At 44.7% G+C, this 21493-nt stretch overlaps 1 protein-coding gene across 7 annotated transcripts in view; it reads right to left on the reverse strand.

Moving 5' to 3' along the window:
• The window catches only part of kcnab2a (potassium voltage-gated channel subfamily A regulatory beta subunit 2a), a 71661-nt gene that overhangs the window by 35738 nt on the left and 14430 nt on the right, over positions 1-21493 (reverse strand). The window contains exons 1-3 of one of the 7 annotated variants that reach the window (XM_072715159.1): positions 16862-17173; positions 6324-6442; positions 4674-4715 (exon numbers count right to left, since the gene is read on the reverse strand). In XM_072715159.1, the coding sequence (XP_072571260.1) occupies positions 4674-4715; positions 6324-6400 (119 nt within the window). In that variant the 5' untranslated portion in view covers positions 6401-6442; positions 16862-17173. Of the gene's footprint in view, positions 1-1757; positions 1797-4673; positions 4716-6323; positions 6443-15155; positions 15177-16467; positions 16661-16861; positions 17174-21493 lie in introns of those variants that run through there. The other 6 variants (XM_072715160.1, XM_072715161.1, XM_072715158.1 and 3 more) reach the window with 6 other exon arrangements.

Here is a 21493-nt window from a genome sequence, read left to right on the forward strand (position 1 = left end):
TCTCTTGAGAGCTGAGCGTCCAGTTACTTTTTAACCCCCCCACACCAATACTGGCAGCTAATGTGACTGACAAAAATAAGGCAGAAACGTGGGCAGAGGATCCAGAGGCGCCGAGCTGCAGCTCCTCCACATCTCCCTCTTTTTCCAGGTTACAGACGTCCATGACAAACCATTATGGTAAAAACCTTCACCACACATGGTCTCTACTCAAGCACACAAACCCACCTGCATAACCCTGAGCCTGAAAGTGTGGTCAGGCCAGTAAACCTTTCAGCGCTACTAATGTATGCTGTACGTCAATGAGAAAACAAATTATGATACGAATTTTAAAATAACTTTTTATTTTCTGATAAATATAAAGGGCACACAACGGCATCTTAATAAGCAAGTCTGGGTTCACTGGTGACCACAAGGCCCTTCTTAGTGTGGGGAACTGGAACTGAATAATTGAAAAGGCCAAAGGTTAATTGAATACTCATTTATCTAAGTGCCCTAGCAGCAATCGGGAAAGTTAATCACCCTAACTCAACCTCCTCAGATTGCCAGCAATCCACATCCTAGTGAATATTTCATAGCACATTTTCTCAACTTCTCTGTCGTATACTTAAACATATAGCGGAAGGAAAAAACAGATTGTATCAGTTCACTGCCAACAAAATGAAACTGATCTAAAAGACCTAATGAGACAGACACGCTCCAGAAAGCAGATCCCTGAAAAACAGCAGCACTTTCAAAGAGGTGAACCAAAGAGAAAAGTACAGAGACTGGGTCCCTCTGCTGGCCAATTGAACAAACATCAGGACCAGTTTATCACTATGCTTGCCACCGGGGCAACGCCAGAAAAACGACCAGATTTAATTTGCTCCACTTAGGGCTACCTTCTTACTACCAGAACACTAGGTGTAGAACAAAATGTTTGTATTTGAAAGAAACAAATACAAGATAAAAAACGCAATCAAACGACAGATCCAAGTAACCGAGGAACACAAAGCAGCAGGTACAGAAACGCTGGCAACACATCTTCACCCCAAAAAGCCGACTCACATATTTGGAAGACTCTGCTTTTTGTTACTCATACTAAGCTGCTAAGATGAGGCAGGTCAGCGAGTGACCAAATTACAGCTTCAGGTCTTCAGTGAGTTTGGTTGCATTTGAAAAAAAAAGCAGAGCGGGACACAGAGGAATAAATTACACAGCCAGCTCCTTCCCATTTCATCGTGGTGGGCAGACATAGTCATAACCAAGGGACAAAAATCTGATCAAACGAGGGTAAAAGTCTTAGTAACTACAACAGCACATCTGCCGACGGTTCACTTCATCATTCAACAAACAGTGAAATCGGTCCAATTTGAATTTTTGAAATCTAAAGCCGATATCGCGTTAAGTGGATTGTAAGAAAGATTTTTATCCATTTTCCATTAATCTTACAAACGCTCATTCTGCTAAGTTGCAGAAGTTATTGGAAGACTTGTCAAATCAAACCTGGGGAGCTTACAGTGACGCAGTATGAATTTAACCCTTACATTTCACTTCTAAAAACAATTACTTCTGTTTGAGGAGATAAATCCTTGCACAAAACTCTGGACATCACACCCAGCTACCTTTTTTGAGCATTTACAGCCCCCTCTGCCACATACCCAACACCGCCTTGACACAAGACAGAAGGAATCCATTCACCCATGCAGAGGCAGCAGACGCACAAACAGGCAAATGTTTCCACGCGTACACACACAAAGCAAATCGGCTCTCAAACTAACCTGATTTCGAGGGGGTCGACTCATGAACTGGAACCACTGAATCAAGCTACTCTTATATGTGTTAACAGCAGAGAGGTTTTGACACATCCCACAGTGGCCGTGTCTGACTGGGCAACATCTAAACCAATCAGCAACAGTCAAAGCACAAGTGTTCCGCCCTTGACCCCGCCCACTACCACCTGCACCTACACTTGGTGAAATTTCATAGAGGAAATCCATTTAAGTCATTCACCATTCTGTCATGTCTTTTTTGAAAACCACAGCAATTAGTATCACCGTTAAATTATTCAGGTGTTTCAGCACTAAAAGCATCTGAATGTTCTGCAGGAAAAAATGGTTTGATACTTCAGGTCCACACAAGCACAAGTGGACATCTGTTCACACATCACCTAACTATGCCAAGTCCATCATTACATACTCTTAATCTCCTCAGTTATAGAGTTTTTTTGAGAGTTTATTCATTAAACCACTAACTAGTACTGTAGAATTACCACTTTATATGGTCCCTTTTCTAAACCACTATGGCTTTGAATATGCGAAAGTGGTTACCCACAGCTAAGTAAACTACATCTGCTGAAACTGACAAGAGAGCAACCCTCATTTTAAACACACACCAGCAACAAAGCGGACAGATTAATCTGTAATAATACTGTAGGGGGTAATATACAAAGAATTCTTCTTAACAGCTCCAGTGCTGATTTCAAAAGGAAATGGTACTTCCTGTATAATATCAAAGTTACCCTGAAAAATCCGAGGAATCTGAGCGACTTAAAAAGCACTTTATTGCTTTATGTCCTATATGATCATAGTAAGGGCTCCACTATCGGCCAGCCAGCACTAACACATTTCATCAGGTGGCGTTATTTGGCAAGGCAAAGTGAGGGAAACTAAATAGCACCAAAACTTCAAACAAAACAAAAATCCTATAGTCCTATAGTGCTAAATTTGACCTTTAGTCCTTTTGCATTTCTTTGTAGATTTATATCTGTTAGTGACACCTTCCAACAGTGATATCTGTACCAATCTCCACCCTTCCACACCAGGTAAGGCAATGGAATGTAATTTCTACAGAGGCAAAACACCAACCATTTGCATCTGGAGATCTGGAGGAGCATTCGTCCCAGCCAAAAATGGTCTGTTTCTGAAAGGGGACCCAATGTCCATTCCTCCACTCTGCTAGAACGTGCAGCAAAACTAAACACAACAGAGTTCATCATCTTAACTATGTCAGTGTTTCCCCTACCATTATATTAAGGGGGCGCCCCCCCCCCCCCCAATGGCACCTCCCACCCCCTTGAAGGTCAAGTTAATTTTTATTTAATTTTATTTTCTATATAGCTCCAGATCACAACAGAAGTCATTTAAGTTCACCTTTCCTATAGAACAGGTCTATACATTGTCCTTTTATTAAACAAACTAAATAGCCTCATGTTATTTATCTTATTTACACAACAGCTTGTCATTTTTGTCTCTACACGGCTGCGCGTTTACAATTCTCCTCTGCTCTCTGTATCGCACATGGCGGAGTTCCGCACAGAAACGTGCGCGCGCACACACTGGTGAGCACAGTCCCACCAGCGGACAGAGAGTGCGCGTCGGAAAATATGTGGCGTCAACCACCAGAAAAGCAGACAAAAAAGAACAGGGTAATAAATATGTTTCACAATGGCATTTTCTGCTTTAAACTATCACTATTTTAAGCTATCAGCTATCACTTTTAAAGCCTAACAGTTAATGTATTTACAGGTCAAGACAAACATCCGCAACAGGCTGCAAGGAGACCATCATGCAGCCTGCATGCAGATGTCAATAGATAGGCCAGACGTTTCTGACTTCCCATATCAAGAGGCTCTACAAATGTTCTTCCAGAAGCCCAGAAAGATACACTGCAGTGACAAAAGCTGCACACTTTGTGGATAATTGTCAAAAAAAACCACGAAATTTTCTGATGTTTAGTTCTGTTGTTATATTGACTGCTGTCATTAAAATAACGTAAAAGCTGTAAAGCTAGGGAACACACTGTATAAGTGCTGGCTAGACAACAGGAAACCAGTAAAGCAACCCACACACGGACTGGGGGGGAGATATCAATGCATGTCCGCTATGTTTGATAAAATAAAAAAAAAAAAGACTATATAGTATTACAGTCTTAATGACACCATAAAAGATGCATTTCCTCCACTGTAATGAGCAGAGAGTGCGTCTTCCATAGCATTTTTCACATCACAGACGCTGGATGGCCATTCGCTTCTGTACACTCAAACAAAACTCCTTGCATTAGACTGCAAAAACCCCTCAAAAGCTCAAAAAAGCGTCTGTCATAAGAAATGGAGCATTAAGATGCTCCCAGGCATTAGGCTTTCTCTGAGCCTGGATACATTAAGAAAAGAAATTCAATAAAAGACACGAAACTGTGAAAACAGAGCGGCTGGACTTCCTGCCACTCCTTTCAGTTTGGGCAGCGGGGATCGATCGGCCTGGGCTCTGGGGGCCGGGATAGAATACTCGGTGCTTAGGAAGAGGAAAAGCTGCGGGACAGAGGGATGAAAACTCAATACTGCTCTCATTATCACAGGTCTGCCTTGTCAGGGGCTTTACGGGCAGAGCAGCGGAACTCACAGAGCGGGAAAACCCAGGCCAGACCCGCTCGCGCCACACGGCCGTGAGGATCCAGAGAGCCTCAAAGGAACTCTGCAGGACACATGGCCACACAGGACAGATACGCCAGACACACTTCTACAAACTCACATGGCTTCCGGCCTCTTAAACCATACAAACGACAGATGTGTAGTTCTGATCTGCAGCGATACTAGGACACCCCCCTCCACCCCACCTTGACCCAGGTCTATGGAGGACAGTGTGGAGGCAGACACATCCAAGGAGCTGATGGTGAGTTAGAGCAAAGCGAAGCAGTACCTGTAGAACTGCAGCTGCCGCTTGGGGCTCCCGTAGCGAGCGCTGAGGACAGCGTGAAAGAGAAAGGAGGAGAGCATGGAGCTTAGTCTGGCACACGGCACAGAGGAGCAAAGACAGATCACATCATGGCCCACAGGGAGATTCATGAAGGAGAGCAGCTGAGCAGAGATAAGTGACATTTATCACACAAATAGAAGCAATATAAATTGCAGTCATCAGCCACAATTTAAATTACTCTCTTAGAGCTGTGAGAGAGACATTATGATTTTAAAATGAGCTTTAAAAGCAAAGGTAATAGATAGAGTTCATTCAAGTTCTGGAAAGAATATATTAATATGAAAGTGAAATGAAACAAAAACCAATATGACAGGAAACAGTTTTAGAAAAAGGAAGCAAGTAAAAAAGTAAGCAAGAGAAACTCATCTGACAATTAATTACAATCACAGGACCATCTTGGTTGATTTACATTTTAAATTATAGACAACTTCCAATGTGGTTAGAGTGCCATCTGCTGGTGTTAGTTCAAACTGCAGTACAAAAATTAGTCGCCATTGTGGCTATTATGATTACTGCTTAAGACTGCAGCCACTGCATGATGTTAACCTAAATACACTAGAGAGCATTCAGCAACCAGCAGTAGGCCAGCGGTCCTTAAGACTGCAGAATCAGTTGAACCCTTGCTATGGATTGGTGAACCGCTGTCCCGCCATGCTAAAGTCTTAAGCCACTGACACTTTCATACATGTTTCACATCATATAGAGAGCAGTCATTATTAGCTCTGAAATTTGGATGTTGATTTCTGTATGTGTTGCTGGATAACGTGACCCTGACAGGTAGCACCATGATTCCCCTTCCCCTGCCGGTCTGGCACTTTCAGGCAGGACCAGCTGCCTGCGTTTCGCATTCTGAATGCGACTCCCGTTCCCCACTGGAGACTCACTGGACATAGTGGGTAAACACTAGCTCCGTCTCTCCTGACCACTGGAGTCACTTATTTTGTAACAAAGAAAATGATTGCTCAAGAGATAAGCTTAGTTTAGTACAGGACAGTTCAGCAGCATAACCAGTACGGCACTGGGCCATGGCACCTGCCACCAACGGTTTTCTCCAGTGCTGGTTCATCAGGTTCATCTCCTGATCCAACCTAAAGCCCTCAACATCCACACCTCAGCTATTCTCACACTGATGACGTTCAAGCCTGTAGGCCCTCATTAACTACCTGAACACTGGTCTTTGCCATTCAGACATGAACCACCACTACTACACTTGACAAGTGGCTATGAGACTAGTTAAAGTAGCTTTGCAACATAATTTAAATTAAATTTAGGGTGTGTCAATATTTTCATTTTTAGCTAATTATTTATCTGCATTTTTCCCATCTGAATATAATCTGCAGGTTGCACATATGTCAGAAAACACATTCCCATGCAACTGGGTCATGGATGCGCTCTGAAAAAGTAGTATGGGGAGAGAATTCATTTGCAGGCTACTGCAGTACTGCATGCACTGCCATGACAGAGCTGTGAACAAGGGTGGGAATCACATGACCCCAGCTTCAAACATGGTTGTGTATGTGTGTAAGACCAGCTAGGCTAGTTGTAGTGTGTGCAGTGTGCATAAGAGATGGTGTGTATGCAGCCACCACTCACCTGTAGATCATGCCCGGGGAGCCAGTTTGTCGGAGCGAGAGGCGAGCTGGAGAGTCAGTGGTCGATTCAGGATACATGGAGGCAGGGGGGTGGAGAGGACAGCCAGCCACTCAGGGCCTCTGGGAGGGAGGACGAGGCGAAAGGGTTAGTGCTCAGTGGCAGACAGACAGACAGACACACACACGCATCCTGTCTGCGTGTGAACATCTCTAAGTCCATTGTTTTACAGCAGTTAATGATTCTAAACCCCACATCAACCAAACTCAAACAATGTGTTTTTTTTTGTTTTTTTTTTTTTAGCCAAAGTGTTGCTTAAACATCATGTTTAAGAGTAACTCACTTTTTGGGATCATTTTCTTTAAATTTTACCAAGAGACACCAGCCTGACCCCCATAGACAATGAGGAGCTGGGCCCTACGTCCTATGTGAGATCTGAGTACCGTGGTTTATTTAAGATAAAATGGGGACTAACAAAAAACTTTCATGTTCTGGTGTATTGGATTTATGTTTCAATAAAACAATCATGTAGGTAAGTAATCAGCCATCTTTGTGATGGAGCAATTTTTGGACATCAGACTGAGTTCCAGTACCACAGTAATACTTATCAGCACCAGTGAAGAATTTAAAACATTACAGGACGACAGAAAACATCCCAAACAGTCATCCATCCTCCAACTTCTTGTCCGGAGCAAGGATGCTGGGGAGCCTAGAGTCTAATTCTTCACAATCCGTTTGAATCTGACACTGACTGGGCTCATCAAGTACATCCATAAGAAGAGCAGTTCCTTACACACTGATACAGACACACACTGTTCAAGTTAATAATAATCCAAAGGTACACAAACAAACCAAAATGTTCATGCAATTAAGAAAATTACAATGAGATTAGAAGAGTAATTTCAAGCAAATAATTAATAATCCTGAAATAAAAGCACCAATTAAAATGTTTCTGCTGTAACGTGGAAGAAAAAACCTTAACCATTTCATACGCAATATAACAAAGCTGCTTTTTTCATAAGTTGACCACTAGATGGAGCCACCATCTCTCCTTGGCTGTGCTCAGGATCTAAGACCGACATGGAGCACATGGAGCGACGGATAGCATTACTGAAGCACAGACGAATGCGCTTCATGAAAGATGCTGTCATAGTACCGTTCGCATAACAGGGCCAGAATGGACCCTTGAAAGTTCTGACCCACCACAAGTCCAATGTTAAACGCGGCCCCCGGCTGAAGTTGACATATAGCCTGTTTGAACAGAAGCATAGACATTTTAGAATGGAAACACAGCCGGTTTCCTTAATTTAAGTTAACCCTGTGCCTGCTGGATCACACATCTGCAGCACCTCAGAAGTCAGGCCATGTCGCACCCCGTTACAAAGTGAGGGAGCGTCAAGGCCGTGCTGCATCACTGCCCCCAGATCCCCGCTGTTCCAGGGGGGGCCACCCACAGCTAAAGACCACCGGCGCACCTAACCAAGCACAGAGAAGGGGGCATTGACTCCACCACCAGGATGGCAGCGGCGAAATGGATGGCAAACAGGCTACGACCTGACCACCGCAATTTCGCGACTCATTAAACTTCTGTGAGACCCACTAAAGAGCCAGTAATGAAGAAAGCGAGTGCTGTGAAGGTGACACCCCCCCCCCATATCGATCACCACACAAAACAGGACCCACAGAACATGCAGGTCCTTGTCCTTCAGCCACTGGTGGAGCAGGTGGTCCTCTTGAGCAGAAAAACACTGGAGCAGAGGGGTATTTTTCATATACAGCTTTTTTTTCGTGCTGCCACCTTCAGATGTGGAACACAGGTTTTTCTTTATTAAACATAATGCAGAATATTTATCTCACTTGCTCCTACACAACTTTACACAATGGTTTCTCTCCTGAACTGAACAGAACAGAAATTCCCCCATGGGGAAATTGTCTTTTCATCTGTCCCATCTTGCTGTTCATGAGACACACAGACACATACACAGGTGAGAGCAAGCTTAGGGGTTACAGTGCAGGGTCAGCCAGTGGGCAGCATCCCTGGAGCTGCGGGTTCAGGGCCTTGCTCAAGAACCCAACGGCAGCAGCAGTCTGATCTGAACCAGCAACGTTCCGATCATGGACACAGAAGGCATAGCCAACGAAGCCACATGTCGCCCCCACTTTAAATAAGGAATGGGGGTGCACCGCTAGCATTTTAAAACTCAGAGGTAATCCTTTCCGCATTGATACTTCAAGCTGTGGCTGTACATGAGTAGGCAAGGTGGTGCTGTCCCATTCCATAACATGTCAAACAATGATGGACCTGAGACACATACAGCTCCGTCTTAACAGGTCACCTTCAGCAGAACGTCCAGTTGGCCAGTGGAGTGCATCTGTCACAGCAGCACTCATACGCATCACTTCTTAATCAGTAATATTTTGGCGAGGAGTTAAATTTATGGTCTTAGAAATGACCATCCCTGTCCACATTACTGTAGCCACAATTTATCAGACACTTACACACACAGCGCCATCAGGTTAAAGCACTAGCATTGCATTACATATTATACACCACACTGCAGCTGTAAAGGGAAAAAGGTAATGTATTCAGGGTGAAAAAAACTGAACTCTGCCACATCATCATCACTTTCACACACAAACACACACACACCTGAACTCATATCTTTGAGGGGACCATCCATTCATTTATATGCGCAAAACCATAATCCCAGCCACGACAACATTAACTGCTACCCAGCCGTAACCTTAACCATAAGAAACATAACAAAATACAAGATTTTTAGTTTTTCGGTTGCAGTCACAGATTTTTATAAAATTGAATTTCCCCTTGTGGGGACTGGAAAAAAATGGTCCCCACAATGTAAAGTATACCTGGACCCCACACACACACACACACACACACACACACACACACACACACACACACACACACACACAGACAGACATCTGTGATGTCAGAGATTAGAAACTTAGTCACTACCATGGCTCCACATTTATACCATAAATTATACCGCAGCGATCGACCCCACTCCCTTATGACGTTCCAGGTAAAGGATTAAAACCTAATTTACTGATAAGATTTCTAGATTCCCCCACCCCCCTTGGAACACAATACTCTCAATGACTTTGCCGCATCCCCCCCCCCTCCCACCCCCCTTCTCTCTATATGCTGAATCACACGCAGGGCGACTCGCTCTGTTCTCCGTAAAACTCGCTGCCTGCCAGAGCGAGGGTTGAGTGCTGCAGCAATGCGGTACAAATGCATGCAGCAAGTTTCACGCTCGGCAGGGCACAGCAAGTTAACACTGCGGAAAGAGGCAGCAGGGCTCGCGAAAGGGACAAATGCACACACAGTAATATAATGGCCTTCCTCCCTCTGCACACACAACACTTTTTCCATCCTTCTTCTCTAACTTATCTTAAATGAGGTTTCAGAAGGGGCCTGGAGTCCATCTCAGGCAGCAGAGGGCACAAAGTTGGTGTTCATGATGGACAGAATGCTAGTCACACTCCATACAATGATACACTATGTGCAACTGAGAGGTGCCAATTTGCCTAAGTACATGCCTATGAACTGCACTGCAGGAAACCAGAGTGCACAAAAACAATATGCAATCTCCACACAGGCAGGATTTGAGCCCCCAACCCTGTGCTACCCAGTGAGTCATCCCATACCTTGTCTTGACATCCCTAAACGCAGGGACTTCAGTCTCAATTCCAGATGCTAGATATGGTGTAAAAGGCAGTACAGAACCTGAAATTGCAAAACCTCCAAATGTATTAGACACAATAGGTCTTACAATATGTGTGGAAGTACAGGTGGGAGATTTTGCTCGTCCCAAGCATGTATACCAGGGATACAAGCGACAAGTTGGTCAAATAGCTGCTCAAAGACACTCCCAAGCCTGAGGAGATTCCCATGCTATGCCACACGGGGTCACTGACATAACGCCGGAGTGGCAAACAGGGGGGGCAAGAAGGGAGGTGGGCACTGATCGAGGGAAGAGATACAACCAGGGCTGAGGATGGAGCTGCAGGTGCTAAGATAACCAGGTATACCACAGTATGCCAGAATTTAACATTTGCCAAGCAGGCAAATGATATCTCCAAGACTTCAAAACACTAAAAAATAGCATTGCTTTTTAAAATTTCAAATGACGATATGAAAAAACGGATACCACCCAAGCGAAGACACAATAAGCACATTGTTGCCATTATTCAATTACCATTTATCAAAAACGTGAGAGAGTAGGCAAGACCCAGAAGATGTCAAAGCATTGATGTCATACAGGAAGAGAGCTTTTAAAAAAGTAAATTTTACCATCAAGGAATTTGCTAATGGCACCAATTCACTTCCTTTTTTGGGAAATCATAAGATCTGCTGTGTTTAAGACTGAAATAGCAACAGTGTTTCCCAACCACAGAGACACTCAAATCCAGAGACGGGGAGAGCGGGGAGGCTGAGCTTAGAAGTGCGGACCCAAACATTCAAATGACTATTTTCTGTCTATACATTGTGTATGGTGTCACTGTCATTTCCTTTTCAAGTTGAGATGACAGACACAGGGCTCTGTCTCTACTGACCTTTCAACTTCTGAATTTGCCTATAAACATGTAAAAATAAAACTCAGCATAAGCCAACCTGATGAAACAATACATGAGACTTCAGACAAAGAACAGAATATAAAGTTAAACAAGGCTCTGCTTGGTGAAAAAAGGCTATTCCATCAAATTACTAAAGATGTGCAAACTATTTTGTGGAATCTATATGCAAAACTCTTAGGAAAAACAGAACTTTTGGATGTTATTTTAGCAGCCTGGAATTTAAAATCATTAAGCTATATAAAATGCAAATATTACAATTATCTACAAATATGGATTAAGTACCAACAATAACTTGTAAATGACATGAATTACCTGAGTTACTTATTTAACTGGCAACATTACTGAATTTAGATGTTCAAAATCACAGGAACAAGCCCATGGTGTAGTCACATCACTAGCAAAACATTCCAATATAAATAATAAACCATATTAAATTAATTCATGTCACTATGGAAACGGGAGATGCTGTTTTACATTGAGTTATCTTTAACCCCGTGAGCCATAGAAGTGAAAATCAGCCTTCTTTCTCACTAATGGTAAATGCCATGGGTGTGCCTGTGAAGCAGAGGGTACATTACCCACCACAGCCACTTTATTAAGAAGTACAACCCAGGCAGACGAGGTTGTGTGCACAACTACAGGAATGCCCCAGAAAAGCATCACAAGGTATACATGTGGCATTCATTGAACAAACAGCATGAACATCCTGCGATGCTGGAACACATTAGGTGAGGAGGCAGGAGAGATGTGAGCAATGACCTTTTCACCCAGGTCACCGGCAAGAATAAAGTGAAAGTCTGTTGTGGGGAACATTTCCCAATTGGCACAATTAGGCTGCAGACTCCTGCCTTTAAAAGGCAGCACTGTGCCATGTGGGCCCAGCTGAAGATGGAGTACAAGAGGGCTGTCCAACCCTGCTCCTGGAGATCCACTACACTGCAGATCCTGGCTGCAGCCCTAATTTAACACACATGATACAGATAATCAGGCCCTTCAGTAGCATCTCGAATTTAGAGCCAACTTAGCTTCAACAAAGCTGATTCTAATATTGAGATGCTACTAAAAGGGCTATCTGTATCAGGTGTGTTAAATTAGAGCTACACATTAGCTGTGCTAGGGAGTAGATCTCCAGGAGCAGGGTTGGGCAACCCTGCAGTAGAAGGTTCCACAAGAGAAGGTCACCTCAGGTGAATGGTCCAGTGTGACCCCCCGTGGCTGCCTGACATGGCCTATTCCATGTAACATCCATGCAAGGCATGATGGGACAAGACGAAAACACCATGACTGCAGCTGCAGGGTGAACTGAAGGGCTCGCCTGCCTTCTGTGTCATCACAAACATGAGGATCGTGGCTCTGTAGCTTAGTCTGGGAGAAGGCTATTATCAGAATGTTGCCTGAAATGGCTGTGAAGTGACAGTCACAAATTGGGTCAGATTGAGCCCTCCACCAGGTCCTGCCACAAAACACATGTACAGAATTACATCCCCCCATATCCCACCATACTACGGGGTCCCAAGGAAGAATAACCTAGCCATAAGGGGCTCCACTAAGAGGCCGACCGACCACTGAGCTTCTGTTGCCATAGAAACAATGCCAACCCTCACCTGTGCTGCAACTTGAATATCTGACCTGTCGTCTGTCAGGGAGAGAGTGTTGCAGAGAGCTGCTGCAGCAAATGCACACTGCACAAATGCATCATCATGGTTACTGTAGCTGCATTGGCCAATTATGCAGATTGTGACCCTCCCAGCTTTTCAGAATACTACAGCAGCTGCTGCTACTGTTAAGGGGCGGGGGGAATGAGTGTGGTCCAAAATAGCTAATGAGTGCTGGTGCAAACACACTGAGCCCCAGAACACCCCAAGAGAAGTGGTTAGGAGGAACAGGCAGCACAGAGACTGGTGGGGGGGGGATGAAGGACTATGACAAATCAAATGGTACCAAAGGAACCACAACAGGGCATGAGGGTGCTGAGCTGCGAGACCAGGCATGCTCTGCATCCTAATGAGAGCAGACTCCACTGCAGAACACCAGACCACCACTAGGTGGCCCTCACAACACAGCAGGAGGCTAATATGATGGTTTACCTCTGAACCATGCCCAATGCCTACACCTATGCCAGTACACACAAGTCCAAGTCAGTTAGTAATTAACTGTATACCATGATAGGGTACTTTAAAGGTCCCCGGCTCACTGTACAACAGCCCTGATTGTCACGGCACCCAAAAACCAACCAGTCCTGAAGCAAGTACTTCTTCAATCCCGAATAAACAAGGCAGTCATAATAGGCCTCGGCAGGCTTTGTAAGCTTAGCCTCATGCATTAACCCCTAGCCTTACATCGCTGTCTCTCGCCTCCAGGAGGCGCCTGTGTCTATTTATAAAACCACATGCGAAAAATGTGACCCGCAAACCATCTGTGCAATTCCACACATCCACACAAGTGACTCAGCCAGTCTTTTTGGGGTCTCCTCTGTATGCGGGTGCCTCTATTATACAGTTTTGGAAGTGGCTGCACCTGCAGCTTGCCTATGTAACAAGAACACTGAACAAAGCAATCTTTTGTATTTAAAAGAGTCATATGCCAAGCTACCTACGGTTTCCACGGTTACAGCTAGTAAACAGCATATGAGAAAAGCCTGCTGTATGAAATGATACATACAAGACAAGGCCTCTGTGTATTTATCAGTAAGTAAAAGCAGACAAGTGGGTAGGTGTCTGTATATGTGTGTGTGCGTGCAGGCGCATCTTGTAAGAGGCTTTCCCTCCACACACTGCAACAGACAACCCTCGTATCCCATTGGCTAATCTGGTTAGACAGCCACATCGTGATTGGTCCGTGACCAGCTGCAGAGCAGCAAGCTGCGAGCTTTACTCAGCAATAAAGATGGTGTGTCATTTTTCTACACCCACCCTCCCTTTCTCTCATTCTTTTTCTCTTGCCTACGCCCCCCCCGTAACATACAAAGACATGGAATTCCTCAGCCCCTCTGCACCAAAATGCAGGTCTGAATGGGAGTGAGACTCTCAGCACAGCTCTGTGCGGCAGATGACAAACGCCCAGTCCTCACTCCCTCTGGGATCTATGCTGGAAACTACAGACACCACCACAGACAGGCCTTGTTTATCACAGACGACAGGAGGCTGGGGGGGGAGGGCTTCCCCCGTTACCAACGTAATGGAGGAAACAAACACATGGCGAACTGGCAAAGGCATCTGTTCCTAGCACTGCGTTCCCACTGCCGCCCGCCGGGTGCGAGTGGCAGCAGTTGAGGCTCTGGGGGCCACCCACTAGACTGGCCCAGAAACCTGCACTTCCCTCCACCTCAAAAAAGGGAGTGGGGAGGCAGGCACGACTTCCCACGTGGATCCTTAATGTGAAAAATTAACATTACTAATACTGGCCTGGATAACCATTAACTGGATAAACTGAAGTGGCGCAAGACGAAAAATGAAAACACGAAAGGAAAAAAACAAAGACATGAATATTCTACCAGTGGCATGTGTCGGATTTGTCATTTTAATCCGCATTTGGCAAAAGATTTACTAGGAATTACTATAAATAAATAACAGATACTACATTATGATCTAAGATTCATATAAACCCAAGCATGTGTTTGTGTGTGCATATGAAAGAGAGGGCTTAGAAATTAAATCAATGCAACATATGACCATATGAATTTACTGACTAGTGTTACAAGGTTCCAAATATAAAGCTCAGGCCAGACCTTTCTGCAGGCTGTGGATGCAAACACATCAGTTTTAAGCCAATCTGATAGAAGTCCCACACCGCTCAGGAATGAAGGACCACAGGCTTGTCAGACAGCAATCTTAATGACATTAATCCCAGACTTGTAAGAATTGTGGTCTCTCAGGGAAAAATCTAGGCATATGGCAGATGTGTATAAATATATCTCTCAAAGGCTCATGGTTACCGCATGGGCCAGAGAAAATCAAACAAGTCCTTCTACATGTGTGAAAGTTTCAAAAGCAGACACATCAGAACCATTCAAGGTGCAGAGACATGATTTTGTAACACCAGTCCAAGGATCTCCCTGGACTGTTTAAGAGCAGTTACATGAGCTCAGTGCCACCAGCAAAAAGGATGCCAGCACAAAGACGTTGCAGAAGTGTGAAACTGCAGGCAGGGAATGGGCACCCCGCCAACGGCCATGACCCGCTTGCGAACACCTCTCTCACACAGCGGACGCTTTGAGACAGCGGCCAGCACCTGGACATGAAGCCAAAGACGGCCTCCGGTGTCTGGGATGGTGGGAGGGGCTGGTAGAAGTAGGACTGCAAGCGCACGCTGGCGGACCCCCTGAGAAAGGATGAGGCGCCCTCCTGCGGGCAGAGTAGGGCTCCACCTCCTGACTTGCGCTATTGGTTGGACCTGATCTGCAGCAAAGTAATACCTTACAGTCCTCAGGGGAGAGCTGCAGAAAGCTACATACAGGAACAGTCATTCAGAGGACAAAAAACTCAATGAAAGCTAATAATAAACACTTCATAATCATAGACGTCTTAAAGTAGAAGAGAAACAAGTACTCTACACATATTTCACAAATATAAAACTTTGTTTACTGGCAAAGCAGCACAAAAGGTACTGTCCAGTCCCCATTGAAGGCACTGCTCTGGTGCAAACAACCATAATGCATCAATACTTGTCAAAGTACAGTGTCATATCAGACACACCAATTCTCAAACACTGCAGCCAAGAATCCACACTCAAGGAGAATAAGAGGAAAATGTTATAATTTAATAAAACTTTAATAGGTCTGCAAATTTAGCTCTCATGTTTCTTTGCTGAACAATACAGCATTTTAGGGATTTAGAATTTGCCTTGCAAAAGGCAGCCTTTACAAGTATCAGAACTAACGAATCATGGCATGAGAATTCTGGGTCACTGTTGACTGAAATGCATACTAGCATTTACCACGACAAGTTAACACCACGCACTGGTTTAAAATATTTTTCTTTAAATATACTGAGCCTTTGCACAAATCAACTTTCTTCAATTCCAAGAGAATCCCTTGCAAAACACCACACATTGCTCATTGTGTGAATACAGTGGATTGATTTCACACCAGACTACATGAACAAAACAGCAAGCAAGTGCGAGTTCAGAGTCCGGTCTTTTAAAGATACCACACGCAGCCCAAATTCCACCATATAGCACAGCTATCACTGCACCAGACCACTGCAATAAAATTTCAGCAAGCTTGCTATCTTGGCTGGAATCCCAGTCCAGTTGGGAGCAAGACATCCACAACACAGGTCCGAATGGAAACGACAGCAAACACACATGCAAGCACACAGTGAGGCACTCCGACAACTGCCGTCCAGGCCGAGCAAACGCCATATGCTGCTGCTACCGGAAACAGAGCCAGTGCTGCCCGCAACAGATGGGCATGCTGATGGCGGGCAGTGAAAACAGGCACTCTGGTCTCACGGTGCCTTTCTGCACATGCAGATCAGACCCTGAGTAGCTCACGGCTGGCACCCCCCCCCCCCCCGCCCAAATCATCATCTCCTCTACTTACCACGCAGCAAATCTCACAGAGTAATCTGCGTGGACGGAGCATGCATTAAACATGACGGATGCAGCAAGAGGCAGGCAGGCAGAGAGAGCACCCCTGCGATACGGCATACGGAGAGACCTTGCTATGCAGAAGCAGTAGCAGCAGCAACGGCAGCAGGGGTGGCACGAGTAGCAGGAGGAGGAGGAAGAGGAGGAGGAGGAGAGAACCACAGTAAGAGACAGAAGCACTCTAAGGAAAGAAAGCTGAACCGCAATGCCTCTCTGCACTCCACGGTCTCGACAGGCAGTCAAGCAGGCACACACACACACACACACACACACATAAAGGCAGGGACAGGCAGGAAAAAGCAGCAGAATAGCAACCCAAGACTTGCAGACCATGCCATAGTACCCACTTCTGTCCGTCGGCAACAACTGCAGCGGCGATCCCGGCAGGCAGAGAGCGCAGGAGGATGAGGAAAAGGTCGGGTGTGGGAAGGGAGGGGGGGTGCACTCCCCGTGATATGTCTGAGCAGAAGAGAAGGGGAGAGGAGAGCAGAAGAGAAGGGGAGAGGAGAGCAGAAGAGAAGGGGAGTGAGGCACAGGGACGGTGCCCAGGGTGTCCAGCCTGCACCTGCCGCGGTCCTGAGTCCCTGTGTCTGCCTGTCTATGCACCGCTACCGATAAGCATGTGTGTGAGTGTATGAAAGAGGAAAAGAGGGAGAGGGAGGGTTTGAGGGAGAGACAGAGAGAGAGAGAGAGAGAGAGAGAGAGAGAGAGAGAGAGAGAGAGAGAGCGCCAGAGAGAGAGAGATAGAGAGAGACAGAGAGGCAGAGGGAGAAAGAAAACCCGGGAAGTAAGTGAGAATCACTGAGCAGTGCAGATGTATAAAAAGCAGCATCCCCCGACACACACACACACACACACACACACACACACACACACAAACAAACAAAATCATGTGCACAAGTACACATGCCTCTTTTCTTTGCATGGTCAGTGGCTGAGTAACCATGCAGGGGGGGAAAAAGACGACTGAAAAATGCACACAGAGGGAGACAGAAATCAAGAAGGAAGAGAAGGAGGAAAGGCAAGGGAAGAAGGGGGTGTTTCCCTAATTTTTCATTTAATGACAGAGACATAAAATCATAACTGCTCTTTTTCACCATGAAGGAGGAAGACATCCATTGGAGAGGGTTTTCTCAAACACCAGGGGATGATGCTGCACAATTACTGCAGCACAAATAAACAGATAAATAACCTCCAGCGGCACTCAAAGCCTGACGCTGCAAGTTTGCCACAGCGCTGCAGAAAGCGGGGAAAAGGCCAAGCGGCAGCAGTACGTCACAGATTCGGGGTCCCGCCTACCATGTGATCACATGAACGGTTAAAGAGATCTCCTGCAGGCATAAAGGCTCACAGCGCCAAAGACCATCTGCCATGATGCCACAGGGGGCCCAACGGGAGCCAGAGCTTTACCAACCTACCCCCCGAATAAAAAAAAAAAACAAAGAGCGCCCTCCAATGGTGGAAATGTTGATGAGGATCGCGAAATCCACCAGTCATTGGAAGAACAAACTCACATCCAACCTCAACGACAAAACTGTTGTTGTCCAAGGAAGAAGCTATGCTGATGTACCTTTAAGCAAGATACTTGGCTGAAACTGCTTAAGAGATTTACATCCATGCTAAAAATAGGTGCAGCATAAAGCTAAGCAGTTAAGGTCTGTCTGACTAAGAACTGCTAGGCAACAAAACAATAAACATTATGGCACTATGGCTTTTAACATGATTCTGCATGGAAATGACTATTAACTGAAGACAAATTCATTCTCATGTAAAACTAGAGGTATCAGTAAGCTTTAAAAATAATCAATAGCCACACAAGTTAACCAAAAAGATCTAGAATAGTGCATTAACATAATGGATTTTATGGGTTTCTTATGTACAGTAGACATTACCTCAGACAGACTTGCGATTGATGGTGAATTACACAAAGCAAACAGCATCTAATTAAAGCCGTTTGCAGGGCAACATTTTTATTGTAATGAGGTCACTGTGCAATTATGTCAAAATAACCCCAACAGGCATAATGAGTCAAAAACAAATAGCCACACTGAATATATGACATTATGTGCCTCTCCACCCCCACCTCACTGTTGCTAGATGATACGCTTTAGGATAGCCATGTTGGAAGGGGCCTTGGACAAAAATAAACTAATGTGACTTTACTGTATTATTTAAAGTCTGCTCATAGCAGAGGACAAGCTTAAAGATATCAGATAGTCTTACCACTCACAAACAGATATCAGAACAGTTTTAATAAACATGCCATCATGTCACAGGCAATAAATAGTAGTCGCCCTCTGAGGAGTCCGACAGCAGAAGAAGTCACCTCATAGTCCAGTAGGTCCAAGAGAAGACCTCATCTCATGGGCCCAAATAATACATCCTGTTAGCTGGGTGGCCATTTCTACACACAAAAATATTCCAAGAAGTGTATACAGTGGATATTCATTAAAATCACTGGGTAAGCAGTTTATTTCAGTCTGATGTAATGCCTTTTTCACTGGAACCCCAAGCTCTCTGAGGATGATGAGGGGGCAACAATATCACAGTACAGTAACGTGCACAGTCAGAATTAGCAACTCAGCACACTCTTCAGGACAGGCTGTGGCATGAGAGGACTCCCATCACCTGCCTGTGGGGGAAGAACTTCACCGTTCATTGATGTTCAAGGACAGGGAGGTAAGCCTCTCCTAATGTGTATGTGGAGGAACACTATTGTTTTTCAGCATTGATTTTTTTTTTTGACATACTGAAGACGGTCACAAATGAAAATCCATTCACAATTTCAGCACACGTAGGTGGAAAGGCAGACCAGATGGAGGAGTAGATGCAGGAAAAACACCACACTGAAGTAGCAGGTTCTGCTATGCGCCTCTGTACCAAATAAGAAACCATAAATAAGGAATTATAAATCATTTCTTGCTCATAATGATTCAGCAATTTATAATCATCCATCATTTGAGAGTGAATATGATTAAATGTATAGTTGCTTAAACACTTCTGCCTTGGCATTACGGGTCTTTCAGTAATTTTATGTGCATAACAGAGCTGCCAACTGAAGCATGAACACTAAGCCTTAATGGGGGGGGGCAAGAAAAACACTGCCGTGAGAACGAATGAACTAACCTGTACTATGATTAGCTGACTTGGGACTATTTTGATTAAAAGAAAAAGAAAAAAAGAATTTATCCTCGTTCACTTTTCCTTGCTCACTAGGTCTTCACAATGGCTAGGATCATAACCAGTAGGATTTTATTTCCAGTTTACTCAGGGTGAGGTTAACAAGACTGACTCACCAACAAAAGGCCGATTAACAAGCAAGGGATAAGATGAGCACTGCTGATCCACAGTACTAATCTTAGACTTCAGGAGGGAGTAGAGGGATGGACAATCGCAAGAGGCAAACTGACTTACTAAACTTACAAACTAAACTTACTGACCAGCTTCAGAATAAAATGGGACTAGATTCTTCAGTGAATTAGAACAAGAGAGACTCTGATCTCTAGCTCCAAATTGGATGCGCTTTACTTCTCAGGTGTAACTCACCTACAGTACTCTGATGACGTGATTCATTCAGGCTGTTCAGCTGGTGGTTAAAAACAGCATTGTTGAATTCAAAAGCAGTGCTCGTGAGACCATGAAAATGCACTGCGTGGGGAGAGCAGCAGAACTTGCCTTTGTCCCCTCAGCACTGCCAGCCACCCTAAACCATCCTAATCGCACTGCTCTGCCTCTGAAATGCAGCCGGGTGCCATATGCAATGTCATTTGCTCTCATGGTTTATCAGTGCATAGATCAATTTGAAAAATAAGGGCCCACACTTTTTTTGTTTTTAAATAAACCCCAAGTACTAGATGCACCCTGGACACTGCGGAACAGAACGACTAACTGCACCGCCATTTACAATCTGATAAGATGCACTCGTCCATCTCTCTACCAGCCGCATTAGCATCACCTCCACTGCAGCACCTCAACAAACAGACAGAAGAGAGGGCCTTCCTCAGCCCCCCCTGTGCTCCCAACAGTCATACTGCACCAGTGCACCTTGGCGCCAGGCTAGAATTCAGGCCTCGACTGCACCACCATTTCTAAGACAAGGCTTTACAGGTTCTGACAGGGCGCTCATTGAGGCCGCCATGACAGACTCCGCAGGTCACATTTCATGCTTGTCCACCCATGTTTATCGGCCTCCTGCAAGAGACACAAATAGGCCAGAGACACACCAATAAAACAAAACGGAGGACCTCCCCCACCACCAAAAGGGAACACTGCTGAGATTAATTTATCAAAGGTGGTTGAACAGAACAATATGTGCAAGTTATGCGGAGAACAAAGCAATCCTGCAAAATACATTTTTTTGATTAACAAATAAAGTTTTGAAATTAAAAATATCTGTATGTGCCACAGTATAATGTCCCATATCATTCAAACTAGAGCATTCTCTTACAGTGTGTGAGCCATCTGCTACAAAGTTTCTCTGGGGGGTGCAAGTCATTACAGAGCACTGCAGTTAATTCCACTCCCATTCCTTTTCCGGTGACCGCAACGATTAATCTACCGAATGCAGCAACCAGAAAAGTCAGTCAGTGCCAGAATATTTCCTGGAGATAATAAGACAGCTGTTCCAGAAATGGCCACACCTGGGTTTTTCAGATCTGACCACAGAGAATTGTTATCTGTTATTGGGACTTTACATCTCCATTCGGAACACAGCAGCAAACTAGCAAAGTGAATCAAGATACAACCTAGTTTATTTTAGCTGTATTATCTAGGGTAGTGTCATAAAAGGGTAAATCCACCAGTAAAAAAAAAAAAAGAAAACTATTAATGTGACCAATCAGGCTTCCTGAATGATATGACACTTTTTATGGTGAGAATGGCAGAAGATTAAACTGAAGGCCATCAACCAAGAATCAGTGCTGTATGCTGAAGTGTAGATGCACATTGTGGTCATTTACTATGTAAATTTAGTCACTCAC

This window comes from Paramormyrops kingsleyae, chromosome 8, assembly GCF_048594095.1.
Source record: "Paramormyrops kingsleyae isolate MSU_618 chromosome 8, PKINGS_0.4, whole genome shotgun sequence".
NCBI lineage: Eukaryota > Metazoa > Chordata > Actinopteri > Osteoglossiformes > Mormyridae > Paramormyrops > Paramormyrops kingsleyae.